General features: G+C 38.2%; 1 protein-coding gene across 2 annotated transcripts in view; it reads right to left on the bottom strand.

The window, feature by feature from the left end:
• Window positions 1-18,966, bottom strand: part of chico — a 76,911-nt gene that overhangs the window by 11,865 nt on the left and 46,080 nt on the right. For both annotated transcript variants that reach the window (XM_060906219.1, XM_060906221.1), the window contains exon 4: window positions 2,943-2,987. In XM_060906219.1, coding sequence (XP_060762202.1) covers window positions 2,943-2,987 — 45 coding nt within the window. The remainder of the gene's footprint in view (window positions 1-2,942; window positions 2,988-18,966) is intronic.

Genomic DNA, 18,966 nt, shown 5'->3' with positions numbered 1-18,966 from the left:
TTCATCACAAAAATCGAAGAAGTAACAAAAGTCACCTGATAATATTTTACATCCATCAATATGAAAGCCAATTTCAAGAAATTAAGGAGTTATTCAGTAAATCAATAAATATTAATATCTGTTTAATTTTTTACTTACACTTTAAAAGGAGGAGTAGGTCATTTTGGAGAAACCAGCAAGCATAAGCTAGATTTTGTAGTCCCCAACCAATAAATAAATAAAAATCCCACCCCCTCCCTTCAGTACTCCCTCAAACCTGCATGAACGCGCACTGCCCGACTACTGCTAGAGGACGAGTCCATGAGAGAGAGGGAAAGAGTGTGAGTGTGTTGAGGTGTTGGGGGTGGAAGATGTTGGGGGGAGGAGCATAGCGCATCGTTGTCGTATTTAACTACCTCATGTCTCATTCACATGTAAGAACACGGCTAACATTATTCTAATGAATGCAAACAATGAACATGGCTACTGTTAGTACTCGCAGCTTTCGACTATCTCGCTAGCTTTAACAAAAATCTGCAGTATGTCAGCCTAGCCTTGTAGAAGACTCTGGTCACACACAATGAGTGCACAGGCAGAGTGCGCAGGTAGGCCATCTAATCCTTTCATTTGGACTGAACCAGCCTTATGACCATCACAGATTATGTTTTTGTTTTTTTAACCCTCTCGGCAGGTTTAGAATGAGTAGGTCATGTATTTAGATAAATATATTCATGAGTTTTTAATCATACAAGCATGATAAACATATTGGCAGAAACTTTACACTTTATGTGCCCACTGCCAAATTTTATTATATTTTTAAATTACCTAAATTAGAAGAAACATAAAACTTGTCACCTTACTCAGGCACACGAGTTGGAGCGCTGAGCATGCACTTACACATTCATCAAAGACTATTCACATGATAATCACTTTCACGCTTTCAGCTTCAATTGGTTGCTCTTTTGCGGTGGGTAAACAGGATAAAATCTGTCAGCCACAGTGTAGGCTACCTGTTTGAAGGTAAAACTTGTTGCGCGATGGCACATGGATTTGATGCACTTTGGATGATTCAGGACAGCGATTCAGTTCAATCTTGAGAACTGTGACACTGATGATGAACGATGCCTTTTTTTTTTTTTTGCACTTCGACTTGATCCAGCCAAAGATCAACTCGAGTAAGTGTAAATATTTCTTCTATTTATTATGAACAGATCGGTTGATATGCGTGTGCTGTTTTACATACACAGGAACAAAACTGAGCAATTTTTCCAGAGTTAAAAGTATTTTCCTCAAAAATAGGTAATTTTGCTCTATTTTGAGTTTAGAGCGTAAAATTTGGAGTTGGCGTGGGAGCAAAATTACAGAGTAATTGTGTAACAGAGTTGGTTGTGGCTCTGAACTGAGTAAAATAGTACAAGAGTTAATTTCAAGACACACTGAAGAGCGTCAAATACCAAAATAAAGTCAAATACCAGATAAATGAAGATGTTGTAAAAAGCAGTTTTAGAACTGTGTTGGAATGTGTGAAAAAAAACATGACCTTTGTGATGAACCGTTTTGATCACTTGACCTGATGGGATTAAGAGTTGGCAGTGGGAAGTTTTCACTCTTCTCATTGAATGGAATGGAAATTTTTACTCTTCTCATTGAATACCCCTCCCACTGCCAACCCTTCCTCTCAAAACAATAGGACATACATTTTTTGATGGCCAGTTAATTGTCCAAATCAATAGAGCAGATTTAAGTTTCTGTGCTTGATCCATTCCTAAGACTGAACAGAATCACCTCAAGTGACCAAAATGGTTCATCGCAATGGGTAAAATCATGTTTTTTTTTCACACATTCCAACACAGTTCTAAAACTGATTTTTACAACATCTTCATTTATCTGTTATTTTTTTTAATCATGACATACATTGATATTGTAGCTGAACTTGTGCTGAATACAAAAAAAGGTCATATGACTTTGAAAATACTGCTTAGGATTTGTTGAAATTGACGACAAAATCAGAGCATACTAAAATCATTAGAGTGCCAGAAAATAGCCTCAGACCCCAGAGGGTTAATTATTGTCAGAACATTTGATTTATTCATAGCTGTCAGATTGTAAAGAACATTTCAAGAAATAACAATCAATGCTTTGAAAATAAAATGACCTTCCTTGCCTTTAACATGCAATATGTTTTCAACAAAACACATTTGCATTAAACAAAGTTTTACTTTAAATGTATTTCTCAAAATACATAAGATAAGTACTTGTGCCATGTTTGCCGAAAACAAATTCCTGACCTCCGATTAGAACCCCCCCCCCAAAAAAAAATCGCCCTTTCTAATACAGAAACCTGAGGTGAGCTCTTCAACCCCAGGTTCATCCCGTGATGAACATACAAACATATCGTATTAACATATTAAATCTATAACACTGACTATTCAGCTCTCATACTGTTCTGAGGATACTGTAAATACTGTACACCACTCATCACAGCTGACTACATGCTTGTTAACAAAAGATAAACACTGAAATGTCCATGTTTTTTTCCACCACATTTAGCTCAATTGCATGGAGGTCAAAATGACGCAATTCCTATTTCTGACTTCCTGAAATTTAACGTTATCTTACTTTAAAATCAATGACTATAAAGAGAAATGATCAGTATTATCTACCAAATCAGTATATTATCCTCCTAGGGCTTAGCGGTCACATGCGTGGACAGCACTTTATGGAAATTCGGAACAAGAATCCACATATGTGGACATACTTTTTCTCTAAAAGTACATCTTATCAAAAGATGATGCTTAGTTTTTATTCTAATCAGGTTCTAATAAGCCCAAATAGCAAAGAGAAATAAAAAATGCATGTAAAAAAAACAGCTTGGGCCTTAGGAGGTTAAACTCACATAATTATGCGCCTGAACAAACTTACCTTCATCACACACAGTCACTTAGACAACACTACAGTCTCACCTGTTTGTGCATCTCAATGTTGAGCCCGTATGACATCTCGTAGTACTGCAAAGGCAACAGACAGAAGACAGCATTAAGCAGGCTGTATTTAGAACACAACCCTATGCACACTACTCTTCATTAATCAGCACACTGAAGGAGCTCTTAGTCATTGTAGGTGCAAAATTATACAGCCACGACGCAGCCGAACACAAATTCTCAGTATCACAAGCCACTAAACTGGACTCTGCATGATGGTCTGATGTGTAACGTGTCATTACAAGCACAGGCAGGTAATCGCTGTGACCCAATGAGATTAAACATAGCAAATTGATCAATTAGGAGCACTGAAGCGACCACGCAGTCTACAATTAGATTACACTGTGTGTGTGTGTGTGTGTGTGTGTGTGTGCGCACACGCCATCTATACACCCATGCAGGAGATGTGAGATGATGTTTCTTTTTCTCCCCTCTCAACAGATTAAAAAAAAAAAAAACTATAAAGATTGAGAGAAATGACTGAAGAAGAATCTGGCATTTCAGTGACACCGATTGTCTCATAATATGCAGATAATAAAAAATAAGGGGGGGGGGGGTAACTTCCCCCCCTAAAATGTTTTTTTCATTCCAGTCTAAATAAATAATTAAGGTAACAATATTAAAAGTAAACATGCAATGATTCATCCAGTTCACAATTTGATAAAGTGATAAAATATTAAATGAAGAAAGTTTTATTGTGGCGGCACGGTGGTGTAGTGGTTAGCGCTGTCGCCTCACAGCAAGAAGGTCCGGGTTCGAGCCCCGTGGCCGGCGAGGGCCTTTCTGTGCGGAGTTTGCATGTTCTCCCCGTGTCTGCGTGGGTTTCCTCCGGGTGCTCCGGTTTCCCCCACAGTCCAAAGACATGCAGGTTAGGTTAACTGGTGACTCTAAATTGACCGTAGGTGTGAATGGTTGTCTGTGTCTATGTGTCAGCCCTGTGATGACCTGGCGACTTGTCCAGGGTGTACCCCGCCTTTCGCCCGTAATCAGCTGGGATAGGCTCCAGCTTGCCTGCGACCCTGTAGAACAGGATAAAGCGACTAGAGATAATGAGATGAGAAATTTTATTGCCAAAAAATATGCAACATTTATTTTCTTATTCTTTACCAACTTAAATACCCCTGTTAAATTTAAAAATAAAATTATCACTACTTTTGGATTCTACATTTTCAGTGTGGCACGATAAGGGCATTAAGCAATTCAAAAATTTATATGTAGATGGTGTCTTTGCGAGTTTTGCTAATTTGTCCTCCACTTATGACCTACCTGTAGCTCATGCGTTTCGCTATTTTCAAATTCGAAATTTTCTATTTTTAAGCTCTTCCCTAATTTCCTTTCTGTACCCCCAGAACAGCCTTGGCTCTCTGGGTTTGCTTTCAAATATTCCTAGTCAGAGAGGTATGATTTTGAAAATATAGGACTCTATTTTGACATTGAGCAATCAATTCAGTACCAAAATTAAGAATGCATGGGAGAACTTACTGGGACTACAATTAGGTGATGAACTCTGGGGACACGTTACAGACAAGATACGATCTACCACTTCTTGTGCTCGTCTTGGACTCACTCAGTTCAAAGTTTTACATATAGAGTTCATTTTTCTAAATCATGACTCTCTGAAATATATCCAGAGGTGGAGGACAAATGTGACAAATGCCATGGCTCTCTGTGTCACCTCAGTCATTTTTTTTCTTTTGTCCCAATCTGTATGATTTTTGGACTGGCTTCTTTACTATTATGCCCACTGTTCTTGGTGTAAACTTGCAACCTTGTCCATTGATCGCTATATTTGGGATTCCTGATACCTCTGTTGCTTTAAACTCTGTACAAAAGGATATTATCACTCTTACATCCTTACTAGCAAGACATTGTCTACTGTTGCACTGGAAATCTGCTAAGTACCCATGTATCCCACAATGGCTCAGGGACACAATGTTCTTTTTAAAACTTGAGAAAATCAAATATACTCTGAGAGGATGTACTGATAAGTTCTTCCAAAAATGGCATCCCTTTATTTCTTATTTCACCAAGTTATAGGTACTTCCCAGTTGAATGTGTGCCTGCCGCTGGACTTAATAATATACAGAAATCAGTTTCTTTTTAATGTAGTGGTCATACCGAGTCGTTTGGGGTAGGGGGGTGGATTGTTCAGGGTTTTTTGTTTTAATTTTATTTTATTTAACTTTCTTTCTTTGTGTATATGTATACATTTTGAAAATGTGTGAAGTGTATTTCCAGTACTGGGAACGTCTCTTTGTTTTTCAATAAAAAGATTTGGCCAAAAAAAAAAAAAAACCCTTAATTTTCTTAAAAACCAACAATAAAAAACAAAACCCACATTTGTAAAGGTTGGAGGTAAATATAATAGCCTATTAACTAAAATATTCCTTTTATTAAAAATTAAAAATTTAACAAATAAGACTTTTAATAAACTTTTATAAACATTTGTACTCCCTCTGTTTGCTTCTCTTCTCTTTAGCTTTCAGCAGTCTGTTAAAACAGAGCTCAGATTTCGTTAAATCTATTTGTACAGTCAGTCAATCACACACAAACACCAGCTCTTTCCCATTTTAGATCTGTTTTCTGTCCCTGCATCCGAAATCACTCACTATATAGTGGACTATATAGCGAGTTTGCCATTTTGTAGTGCTGTCCGAATGTATAGTGAGAATTATTACACCCTATATCGGGGTGTCCAAACTTTTTGCAAAGAGGGCCAGATTTGGTGAGGTGAAAATGTGTGGGGGCCGACCATTCAGCCTGAAATTCTTTGAACCATTAACATTAAATGCAAATTAACTATTTAATGAAATTTTGGCATACTTTTCATTTCTTCACATAGAACACAAATAAATCTAAACAAGTTTTTACCAAAATCACTCTGCCTTTCATATTTGAAGACTACATAAAATGAAGAAAGTCTGACTGGGGGGAAAAAAAAAACCTTTCGGGAAGATTAAACCCATCTCGGTTCATTTGAAACATTACATATTATTCACTATTAAATGCTCACTGTAAACTTCTAAATTCAAAACATGTGAACAGGAAAATAACACTAATCTTATTCAGGGCCATAGGAATCCGTGTATCACTCGTTCTTTCGTTTTTCAATTGACAATCAAAAATCAAAAAACGAAAATGTGTTATTTGATTTTGAATCGGATATCAAAAACGAAAAAGGCCGTGTTTTTCATTATTTCAATTTTAGACTCGGATCAAAAATACGTAATGGAAAAACATGCTACCGGACCAAATTTGGATTTAATATTTAATTTGTCGGGTTTACGAGACCCGGTTTAATTTCGTCTGGTAGTGCCTCTTGATACTGAATTCCTTGAAAACAGCCACAGTCTCTTGTCAAATTAGGCAGACACAGTTATTTCGTATTTCAGTGAAAAAATACTCCAATTTCCACTTGTCCTGGAAACAGCAGCCCTCGCTGTCAACTTTCCTTTTTTTAGTTACAGTCACCATTTTAGAAATGATCTGGAAAGGTTCACACAAGGGTCACACGGTGAGAGTGCGGCCACAGGTCTGTTGCGATCTTCTGGTGAAATATGAAATAGCTTTTTTGTATGCGTGTATTTTATATTATTATTGATTTTATCACAGAGGCTGCGGGCTGGTGGAAATTTGAACACGGGCCACAATTGGCCCCCGGGCCGGACTTTGGACATGCCTGCCCTATATAGTAGACTTGTAGTATCCCATAATGCATCATGAAAAGTAGTGTACAACCGATGGTCACAAGCCAAGCAATATAATCCATCATGCATTGCGGTTGCGCTAAAAGAAAAACGAAGCGTGTTGGGGTGAATGGACAGAGGAAGGAACACATTATAAACGGACATTAAAGTACAATTAAAAATAGTAAGAGAATTAAAAAAAGCTAAAATAGAATAAGGCGGATAAAATACAAGAATAAAAGTTACAGTGCAGAGCGAGGAATTAATCAAAAGCCTCAAATTTGATTTAATAAAAGGCAGCGGCAAAGAAGAAAGCATTCAGCCTCGATTTAAAAGAACTGAAAGCTGCAGCAGACACAAAGTACTTTGTATTTATTAATGTGGGAAATGTGCTCAGTATAATATGGATTTAATCACAAAAATACATGCATGTATTTATTATTTTGAAAACCCACCAGCCGACTGATCTGGCACATTTTAATTGTGCTACAGTAATGACGTAAACACCAGTGTGACGGACTAGTGTCCAAAAGCGGTTTTTCATTTTACTAATGAGCTCACTGTATAGTCCTCTATATAGTAATTCCCTGAGTAGGGAGTAGTGAACGAGTGAGTGATTTTGGACACAGGGTGTGTCTTTTAGCGGCATTAGAGCTGTGTTACTTCTGCCTATGCTGAAGTCACGTACATTCCCCGCTATTGTACATTATTGCACCCTCTGTTATCTATACAATGCAATTACAGCTCGGAAAAACTAAGAGATTACGCAGCCTGATAATAATCGCAAATCATCTTTTATTTCATTGATTAGAACGGTCATAAATTTGTATTGCGATTTATCAACACAATATAAATCACTACATGTCTAGTTGAAAAAAAAAACCTCAATATTTGATATGAAGGTCAAAATTTTGGATTAATATGCAAATAGGAAAAAGGGGTATATTATTGTATGTCAAAGCACAGAATGTGAAGAATAAGAGGAATAATAATAATAATAATAATAATAATAATAATAATAATAATAATTTGAGGTTTGTTTTTTTAATAAAACGTTTTATATTGCAGTGATACTGGAAAAAGAAAAAAAATCAAATTATGAAATAAAAAAGGTCAGAATTAAGCAATATACAAGCAATAAATAAGAGCAAAAAGGAAATTATTAGCCAATATATAGACCTGTCAGTTTGACAAGCCCTAACACACTGCAGTTTCCTTTTTAAAATCTTAGAATATAACGATTTTATTCATAAACCCTCTCTTCTGGCCAATTCTAAATTTTACTGTAAAAGACTTCTGACTATTTTCTAAATATGTTATATTTTTGACATTTAAAAAAACAATCAAACAAAGAAAACGCCATCTCTACCTCCCACTGTGGCAACAAGCCAAGTGTTTTGGCTTGGAGGCAAAACATGTATTGTAAACCAGAACGCCTCGCGTATTCCCCCGAGACGCAGCCGTTATGTTTGGTCCGCTGCTGTTACAATACTGCCTCTTATTGATCGGTTATGAGCTGATCGATGAGCCTGCAGGCTCTTTTGACTTCATATTTAAAGCTGATCAATAGAGTGTTCCAGTGTGAAGAGAAAGAAATGCTCCAGGGTTTTGTGCCAAAGAAAAGTGTGAGATAGAGAAACGGTGTGGGGGGAAGGCAAGAGAGTGAAGCCACTGCAGGAAACTCACAGCAGCATAGTGCTGGAATTCGTGCTTTAAATAAAAATCAGATTTAAAAAAAAATTTATTAGACATCTAGCACCAATATAATGAGGCATTGGTTATCTTCAATCGGCAGCTTTCAGAGCTAAATTTGTGCTGAAGTGTGACAAGATATCTAGATCTATAATCTATACTAGCAGTTATATTTGGAGAAATGAAAACCGATATATTTGTAAAGAAAAACGCAATCAGAAGATGGGAAAAAAAATCCAACCAGAAAAACTCATTACAACAATGGACAAAAAAAATAAAAAATAAAAAAAACGACTAGAGGAGACCCAGTTCACAGTCAGGGTCTGATTGCGAGAGAACCGCAAGCACTGGATGGTGATCAGACCAACACCGTGATTAAACAAACATTATTATAACTGAATTAATGCATAATAACCAACACAGCACTTAAGGGGAACTGAAGTAATTTTTAAATGTGCTTTATTTCTTAATTAATGTGTTATTCAATTACGTTTTTGGTTTTAGTAACCTTATATCGTGATTCGTATTGGCAGCTAATTGCAATTAAATATTATACTTATCGGCCTGTTCGGTTTTTAGCCGTGTTGAATTTAGTTCGTTTGGTCCATGGCAGGCGTCGCTTATCCGCGCGATCTTCGCGAGACTTCAAAACGTGAAGTGTCAGCCAGGTGTCAGTGCCGCCATTTTGAAAACTGTTTTCCAAACGAAATATTGCACAAAAACGAGTTTAAATGACAATTAGTGCCTACGTTTTTCAAACTTTCCTGATTGCTATCAAAACAAACAAAACTTCCGGCTTGATTACGTCAGCATTCGAAAGAGGGCGCGCGCGTCTTTTGACAACGTTGGCAGATGTTGGTCGCTTTGATTTCCGCTGTACGTTTTACTTCCGTCCTACGATGTCTCGTACAGGTCTCAACGCATCTCGTTTACGGCCATTGCTTTGACACATGGACTGATATATTACATAGCGTATTTCAAACTCATAACTTGCTATAGCAGTGACGACATAGCTATCAAAAATGCATTCTTATATTTAATAAAATGATAAAAATTAGGGGTGGGACATTAACGCGTTAATTAAGATTAATTAATTTCAAACAAATTAATTTGTTAAAAATATTAACGCATTTTATCGCAGTTTGCATGCCAAACAACCCGGAACCATTGTTAGTGCACCGTGTTATGGTGCGACAAATATACTGACGCACACAGTTCCAGTTACAGCAATGGAGCTTGAAAGCGCGCCGGGTCTGCTGGACGGTAAATTTATATTCAAAAAACGACCCGATGGAACTGTTGATAAAACCACAGTTTATTGCAAACTGTGCAGAAAGGAGTTTGCTTATCACAGAAGCTCGTCAACTTTACGGTACCATTTAAATGCCAAGCATGTCACCGCGATTACTGAAACAGCTGCAGCTCGAGGTAGCAGTTCTGGTCAGCAGTGCAAACTTGAAGAAATGGTTGGATTCCAGAAGAAAATGAGCAGGGCAATGTCGGAAAATTTAACGAACACGCTGGCCAAGTGGATTGCCCTGGACTGCAGACCGCTATCGGTGGTAGAAGACAAGGGTCTACGAGATGTATTGCAGATTGCGGCGTGTGATCCAGAAGGTAACAACTAAAATGGTTAGTAAAATGGCACTGAAACTTGAGTCTCTTCAATTTTGGACAGGGACCATACCTTTGTTTACTATTTTGAAATGAAATGCAATTTGTTTTTTCCAAGACACTTTTTAAAGCCACTTAAACAGTCTCTTCAATTTTGGACAGGGACCTTACCTTTGTTTACTATTGCAAAATGAAATGCAATTTATTGTTGACAGCCATTAAATGAGCTTGAATCTAAAAATCATATCTGTGTATTATTTGAACTAGAGGTCTGCGTGGGTCGGATTTTTCAGTCCCGCTCCCGCCCGCATTGTGCAGTCCCGCTCCCGCCCACAAAGAATTATGATTTCAATCCCGCTCCCGCCCGCGCCCACAAAAAAAATTATGATTTTCAGTCCCGCTCCCGCCTGCGCCTGCCATATTTTGTCCCGCTCCCGCTCGCAAATCCCGCATGATGCAGACGTTTGCGTTATTTCTCAGGAAAGTTCTTGTCTTGACGCAGCGTGATGGTGCCCCGCCCCCTACTTTGAGTGGATTTGAGCATAAATATATACAACTCACGTTCACGTTTGTTATTATTTACCTTGTTTCTGAATTCAGCATGTAGTGTCTCTAATAATAATAATAATAATAATAATAATAATAATAATTAGTGCTGTCAAACGATTAAAATATTTAATCACGAATCGCACATTTTTATCACATGAGAAACCATTGTAATTCTCTGATCAGCATAAAAAAGTGAATGGGCTTGCTTTGTACCAATGGTGTTTTTTTTTATTTTTTATTGCAAAGCAGAGCTAGTAAGAGAAGTGAATTGATTTACTGCTTGAGTTAGTCTACAACTCTAATCAGAGAGACAGGTTACACAGTGACGGTAGGCTTGACTCAATGCTATCCCAGAAATCCTTCCTGTAATATGCAAATTTGTCCGCCTCTGATTGGACAGCCAAATTTGCATATTACAGGAAGGATTTCTGGGATAGCATTGAGTCAAGCCTACCGTCACTGTGTAACCTGTCTCTCTGATTAGAGTTGTAGACTAACGGAAGTAGTAAATCACTTCACTCATGGTTCTCTTGCTAGCTGGGTGTGAACTGCAAGTCATTAGAGTGATCAAAGGATTTCCCGTTAGGGTGATCAATGGCAAATTTAAGATGCCATTCCTCACTCAATCTGGCAATCTGACTCTCTCTGCAAATTTAGGCATCTTAAAATGTTTTTATTAATGCCAAATAAAATATCCAGCACAAATTATATATGATAGACATAAATTAATAATTTATAAATTTTATTTCAAACACGTTTTTAGTTAGTGGGACTGCAGCTTATCACCGCTCCCACCCGCGCCGCATATGTGCACTCCCGCTCCCGCCCGCACACGCATATCTGCACTTCCGGTCCCGCCCGCAATGTTCAAAATTTGTCCCGTGCCGCACTGCTTTGCGGCGGGTCCCGCGAGTCCCGCGGGACTTCCGCGGGAGTGCAGGGCTCTAATTTGAACTCTTCACATATTATTTAGTTACATAAAATAAATGTTGCTTTTGCGGCAAATACGATAGTGCGATTAATTGAGATGAATTAAGATTAATTAATTACAAAGCCTGTAATTAATTAGATTATTTTTTTAATCTAGTCCCACCCCTAATAAAAATAGAATTCTGATTAAAAAAAATTGCCTTCAGTTCTCCTTTAAAGATGTGCAACAGCCAGAAGTTTTGAATTTTTGAGTAAACAAACAATAGCAGACGATTTCAGATCAGACACATGGCATGTTTGAATAAGAGGTCAAGTATTATGAAAGAACAAAACATTATTAGAAGCATGCAGTTGTAGGAAAATAATCAGTGATTGGGTGGTGTGATGTGGGATAACCAGCACATCCTACGGTGTTTTATTCCTCTTACAACACAGCAACTTGAAAATTTTTAACCCGTCCTATTTATTAAAGAATGACACTTTGTAGGTTTTTTTTTATCCATTTATAGTTACATGCCATTATTGTTATGAAAAATCCATGAAGCTGGTTCCTGTTATAGCTGTTATATCAGCAGATTCTTCAAAGTTAATCAGACTTAATTAACGTGATGGAAAACGAATACTGACCGATACAAAGTGCTGACACTGGAGACTCCTTCCAGAAATGTTAATAAATGTCTCCTTACAGAAAACGTCCCCATATCAACGAGGAGTTGGCTTTCTTTGTTAGATAACAAGGTTTTTAATCTGTTTATTTTTATTCTATCCACAATCACTGGATATGAGCAATCGTGTGCTCCGATTGGTGACTCTACCCCCTAATTTCTACCCCCCCAAATCTCCTGTTCCAAAACTCCAGCCCAGTCGGTGGTAGTAATGCACCTTTAAGTTGGTTTGCTAACCACCAAAACAAAAGCTAAAGAAGAAGAACACCACCCCCAATAAAAAGCAACAAAATATGGAAAGTATTTAATGGTAAGACAGTATCTTTTTTCTTTCAAGAATTATCAAATTTTTCACAAATTGCTACAGTCACTTCGCCGGTTTGTTTACATTCTAAGCAGAAATGATTGCCAGACGTTTTGTATAAAGTTTTTATTCATCAAATTTACAAAAAATTAAGATAAAAATGCTCTGTTTCTCAAAATCCAGTGAATGTGGATAGAATACAACAGTTATTCCACTCAATCTCGTACATAGCTTATAGCCGACTTGGTGCTACGCGTCTCGTTAGCCATCAGCTCATGTACGACTAGATTTCATGGAATAACTGTTAATTAGCCTTAGATTACATGAATCATAAGCCATACAAGTCCCTGTTAATGAGCTGTTACTATTATAATATATTAGATCAAGTGCATTAATATGAACCTGTGTTTTAAATGACAACCAGCACTACAGTCAGGGCTACAGTTATAGAAAATAAAATCAACACTTTCTACCCACTCAGATGTGAGAATTCAGTGGTGCTATGCTATACATTTTTTATTTATTTTACTGCTGTCAAGCGATTAAAATATTTAATCGCGATTAATGTTGCGACTATCATAGTTAACTCACGATTAATCGCAATTTAATCGCACATTTTTGTCACATGAAAAACCATTGTAATTCTCTTATCAGCATAAAAAAGTGAATGGGCTTGCTTTGTATTGCAAAGCATAACACGTCTTGACACAGCCACTGCAAAGTGAAACCTAAGCCGAGCACCAGGGCTAGCAAAAGAACCATTAGTGAAGTGATCTACTGCTTGAGTTAGTCTACAACTCTAATCAGAGAGACAGGTTACACAGTGACGGTAGGCTTGACATGCTTGATTATAATATAAAGTACACTATTATATTAACTTTAAGTTGTTCGTTGATAAATATTGCATTGAATCTGATCTTTACTGTTTCAGCTCACTTAACACATTTTGTACTTTTACACTTTCTGCCTGTTGATGCGTCGCGCTGTCCAATCAGAGGCGGCCAAATTTGCATATTACAGGAAGGATTTCTGGGATAGCATTGAGTTTACAGTTCAGAGGGATCTGGCTTCTTTAGACGCTGTCTTCTTAAAACTGAATAAATATTTAAAAAGAGCCAAACGAGCCAGTCTTTTGAACGGCTCTTTTCAAAGAACGGATCACAAAGATGCGGATCCCATCAAAGAGCCATAAATCCCATCTCTACTAGCGCGCCCTGTCCGCACTGGTTCTTTGGGGGAGGAGGGCAGAGGACTCTGGCTGTGCGGGGCGTGGCATTACAGTCTAGCTGCTGTCGGTTTTCTAAGCAAAGTCTCTGTTCCATGTTCCTGGCAGTTTCAAAAGCTTATGAAAAACCTACATCATGTCACAGAGCGTTAATCTCGCGATAAAAAAATTATCGCCGTTAAAATTGAGTCAAGTTAATGCGACATTTTTGACAGCACTAATTTATTTATTTATTCAAATGCAACAATTAGTTCCGGTCCACTAATTTGATTGGTCGAGCAGCGTTCCAAGAGTGCCAAAATTCACTACAACAGCACAGGAACTAACATTTCACTGTGTACATCACGCCGCTTGTCTGTGCTTGCCAGATAAAATTCCACTTCCGAGTTCAAATCAGTTACTACTAGGTATGGAATCATATATCGTCTGAGGATAAGTCGTAATACAAATTTATGATGATTCAAGTAGATGATAATCGTGATTATTATCAGGTTGCGTAATTTATTAGCTTTTCCTAGCTGTAATTGCATTGTTTAGGCAGCAGATGGAAGAATAACATGCAATATTGGGAATATATGTGACTTCACTGCAGGCAAAAGTAACACAGCTCTAATGCTGCGAAAACACACACAAAAAAACAGATCTAAAATGGGAAAGAGCTGTTGTGCGATTGACTGTGTAAATAGATTTAACAAGAAATCAGAGCTCTCTTTACAAATTTGGGTAAATAATTTTTGTTGGTTATTAAGAAAATGAAACAGTCTTTTTTATTTAACAAAAGGAACATTTTGATAAAGTTGATAAAAAAGGAAAATAAATACTGCTTTTTTTGGTCATAAAATTGCCTTCATTTAATATTTTTTCAAAATTGTCATATGAAAATCAAATTGTTAACTCAGTATTGTGAATCGAATCAAATCGTGAATTGGGTAAATTGTTACATACTGAGTTACGACAGTAGTGGGAGCACCATCATTAGCGGATAATCAACTCTTTTAAGGAATATAACCATTTTGAAAATATGAAAGCGTGTCAGATGAAGAAGAAACAGAAATTAGGATGCTCATTTTACCAGAGCCAACACCTTGAACGGGAATGAAGTATAAAATCAACGTAAGCTGGTTAGCCACCTAGCTGACGAGCTATACAGGTAGTGTGGCTTCTTAAAAATAAACAGAACAGTTGACTATATTAATTTCTTGTGTTGTATTAAAGCCATATCACAGTTGAGGTCATGCTGTTGTACTGAATATCAGCACGGATGTGAGCCGGTTGTAGATATTCGCATATTCAGGACAACGGCATTCCCTCTCAAGTAGCATTAGGCTGATGATACACAGGGCAACTTTTTGGGCAATGCTGCAGGGCAACTGTGCTTCGACACTTTCCCATTGAGATTGGACAACATAATTTCTACCTGAATGATTTTGATCATTTTGGGCAACTTTTTAAGATCATTCAATCAGAGTGCTAGCAGCGAATCACATGACCACCTGAGAGCTTCTGAAATTTTCAACAAAGATGGCTGCATCTCCATCAGTAGAGCGAAGAAAAAGAAAGACAATTTGTACCTTTTTATGCCGGTAAGTTGTTACGTGTAAACCAGGGCTTTACATTAGCACCCGCCCACCCGCCAAATGCGGGTAAAATTCGACTTTGGCGGGTAATAACTTTAGTCCCACTAGCCACTTTGGCGGGTGGTTTATTCTGTGGTATGATAATATATTTTAATTGTAGTTTTCTCTGAAGGCATCTGATATAATAAACGCATTGCAATGTAATATTACGCGCCTACAACTCCCATGAGCACCTGCATAAACATTCTGACAACATGTTAGAATTGTTTAGAACGTTCATTAACATCTCAGATAAAATCAATGATACGGTAACCTGCGGTTAATGAACGAAGCAACAAAGTTGCTGACGACTGACAAGCGCACTATGTGGCGGCATAGAGCTGGAGTTTCAAACCCTGCTGCTCAGGAAAAAAGGGGCAGAGATGAGCAGGGCCAGAGCAGCATTTTAAAATCACCGAGGTCTGTGATGCGCAAAGCGCACGCAGAAAAATTTTAGCCATATTTAAATGAGCGGGGTGAATTACACACCACACAAGAGATCTATTCCTGAAATTACTTTTAATGGTGTTTGAACTGAATATCATCAGCTTTGAAAAAAAAAAAAATCATGTATGTGGCAAGAGTAAGAATAGTTTAAGCTTGTTTAATGGTTTGATCGGGCCCAAGCAATGAGGACAAAAGATACCCTAACCATGTAGCCTATGGAACTGAGATACATTAACAATCTGGCATCCGTTACACCTACACAAAAAAATTCTGGGAAAAATCAGTATACACCACCATGTTTTAGGCAAAGTTATCCAAGCCAAACATAAGTTGAAACTTTCCACTCTATTGCTTTGGCTTATCGAATGATTTATTTTTAAAATCACAAACAAGGCAGGCTACAACTGCGCTGCTTCGAAAATGTAAAATTTAACAGCTTGATGAAAGTGCGCTGATGGTTACCATGGAAACCCCGTGTCTCCTGCACTGCGTTCCTCCCCCGAGTCGCGCGCTCATTCGCTTTTGTGTTCTTGGTCTCAGAGCCGCGTGCACCAAACACACACAGAAGACAGAATCAGCGTTTAACATAATTAACAATGCACTTTTTACGGAGATGTTTTAATGTTATTCTTAATTTTTTATCCAGTTGAATATTTAGCGTACAAATGTATTTTCAGCTCTTAAAAATGACCGAGGTCCGGACCGCGGGGGCCTCATAGCTGGCTACGGCCATGGAGATGAACAAGACGCTAATAGGAAGATAAGACAGTTCAATGACAAATGGAAGTTCGGGTGAGATTGGCTAGTTCATAGCAAAGCTGAAAATACCCTGTACTGCGAAGACTGTAGAAAGTCTGGCAAAGACAGGCACCAGCAATTTTAAACTCGAAACTATAAAAGACCACGAAAAGTCAAATGCACACATCGATACTATAACATCAAAACAGGAGAAGACGGTTGGTTCACTACAGGAGAGCATTGCTTTCAGTCCCTGGCTGTCATGAAGTCGGCTGAGCTGGAGAGGATGGAGCTGCTGTTTAGAAATGTTCACGCGATTGGAAAGAAGTTGATCCCGCCCCAGCTATCAACTTATAGCCTGCTGGAAGCCTCAGGTCACGAAGACCATTTTTCATGGACCATTCAGACTCATCTGATGATGAATGCAATGAGGACATTTAATGTCTCTCTCTACACATGTTCACACATGCATCACACTCACACACACTTAATAGATTATACATCAGGGTTTTTTCTAGAAAAATTTAGTATGAGGGCGCTCACCATGGCGAGGGAGCGAAGCGGGGGGGGGATGGTGCCGGTTGTCCCCCCCCCTGCCGTGCAAAGCCTTTGAAAAATGCTCCAATGGGACATTCTGAGGCTATCTGAGAGGGAAACTGTAACAAATTGTTTGCCAACATTGAAAAAGAAAGAAGTAATCTTCTTCTGCCCCGGACAGTCTTTGGCTTTCTTCCGCTTCGTGCCGCGGGATGACATCTTTAAATGCCCAAGTGTCAACAAAACCAACTCGCGAACTACTTCTGTCAAAAGCTCCCGCACCGGTGGGTGAAAGGTCATTCAGTCTCGAGAAATCTCGCTCTACAAGTCAGCTGACCTTGTATGTAACCCATGTCAAATCTTGCGAGAGCAGCCGCGACAAGTAAACAACTAAACAACATGGCGCCTCAGTCTGGAAAACGCCAATTCGGATTGTTTTGCACCGTCTGGCGGTGTATCTACTATGATTGGAATATTTTTGGAGCAATTATAACGTATTTGATGATCAGACACATTGTCACGTGGTGTTGCTGGGATGTTTTCACGGAGTCGGTAAGGGGGCGCACGCCGAGAGTAAGAGGGCGTAGCGCCCCTGTTCCCCCGTTTAGACGAAAGCCTGATACATAATAATACTTGATAATACACATAATACTTGCATATCAAAACATCAAATGTTTTTCAATGATACATGCTTTGAATTGGACTTTTAATATTAGAATCAGTTCAGTTGTACTGAAATGTTATTTTTCATATTATACAATATTTCATATTGTAAGAGGCTTGAATTTGAGTTCAATAAACAGAATACTCTGTTTATATTTTTGTCCGAATTGGTTGCATGTTTTCATATAGGGAGCTACCTTAACAGCACTGAATACCTGAGTGCTACTGTAGAGATGCATTATACACTGCCATTCAAAATTAAATCTAGAGCTTCCGAACTTTAACGTATCATGGTGAAGAAAAAACTGCGATTTCCTGGCAACAAAATTTTGGCTAGTGAAAAGGCTGAATGGCTAGTGACTCGGGAAAACCATTAGCCACAGTGGCCGGTGAGCAAAAAAGTTAATGTAAAGCCCTGGTGTAAACCCCAAGTGATGAATTTACCTCAGGAAATGCTTAGAAAGCCAACAGACAGCTATTTTTATGGCTCAGGTTGGAATTAAGACAATTTTCAGCTAAGTGTAAAGTGCCGGTAGCTAACCACCGTTTCATAGAGACTGAATGGGATTTAGCTAACTAGCCGTGGTTTTTGCTAACATAGTTAGCTGAAAGTTATCGCTAGCTATGGAGAGATAACGTTAGCTCTCTTGCGTCAAGTTAAAAGTGATGAACAGCTCATGATTTTTTTTTTTGTGAGCTGTAATAGAGATTGTCGAACTTATCGTCTGATCTAATTCACACACAGAGCACGACTACTTGTGGAACCTGAGGGCGAAACAGTACAAACTTTGAGATTTAAAAAAGAAAGAAAGGCTTTCAGGAGCTCGGTCGGTCCCTTTTCTTCCTCAGCAGCCATCTCCTGGTCCGTGTCCTTTTTCTTTTTTGCTGAGATGAGAATTAAAACGATGATGTTTTTGTGATGTGTCAGTTATTAGTTTTAATTATGTGACTGAGGTTAGTAGCATTTTAAAGAGATCTAAAAAGTTTATTATTAACAGAATAATTTGGTTCTTTTGACCTATAAATGTTAAAATAATGGCTAATTTTGTTCCAGAAGTGAGACTTACTTGAGCAAAATAAATAAAAGGCTGAAGCCAAGACAAAAGTGACAGCTGAAAATGTTTTAGTGTCCATCTTTGCGGTGTCTGTGTCCCTGGCAATAGATTTGCTCTTATCTGATTGGTTGTTGCCAATTGTCTCTTGTCCTCATTAGTTGTCCTGCGTCTCACCTGGTTGCCCGTTGCCGGCAATACTGCCCAAAATGTTGCCCCATGTATCATCACCTTTAAGTAATTTCCACAATCCTTCCTTCCTGAATAAGGTAGAGAACTTTATTCCGA

Source organism: Neoarius graeffei, chromosome 23 (genome assembly GCF_027579695.1).
Source record: "Neoarius graeffei isolate fNeoGra1 chromosome 23, fNeoGra1.pri, whole genome shotgun sequence".
NCBI classification, from domain to species: Eukaryota; Metazoa; Chordata; class Actinopteri; order Siluriformes; family Ariidae; genus Neoarius; species Neoarius graeffei.
The sequence above is the reverse complement of the archived record's forward strand: the minus strand, read 5'-3'. Positions and strand labels throughout refer to the sequence as shown.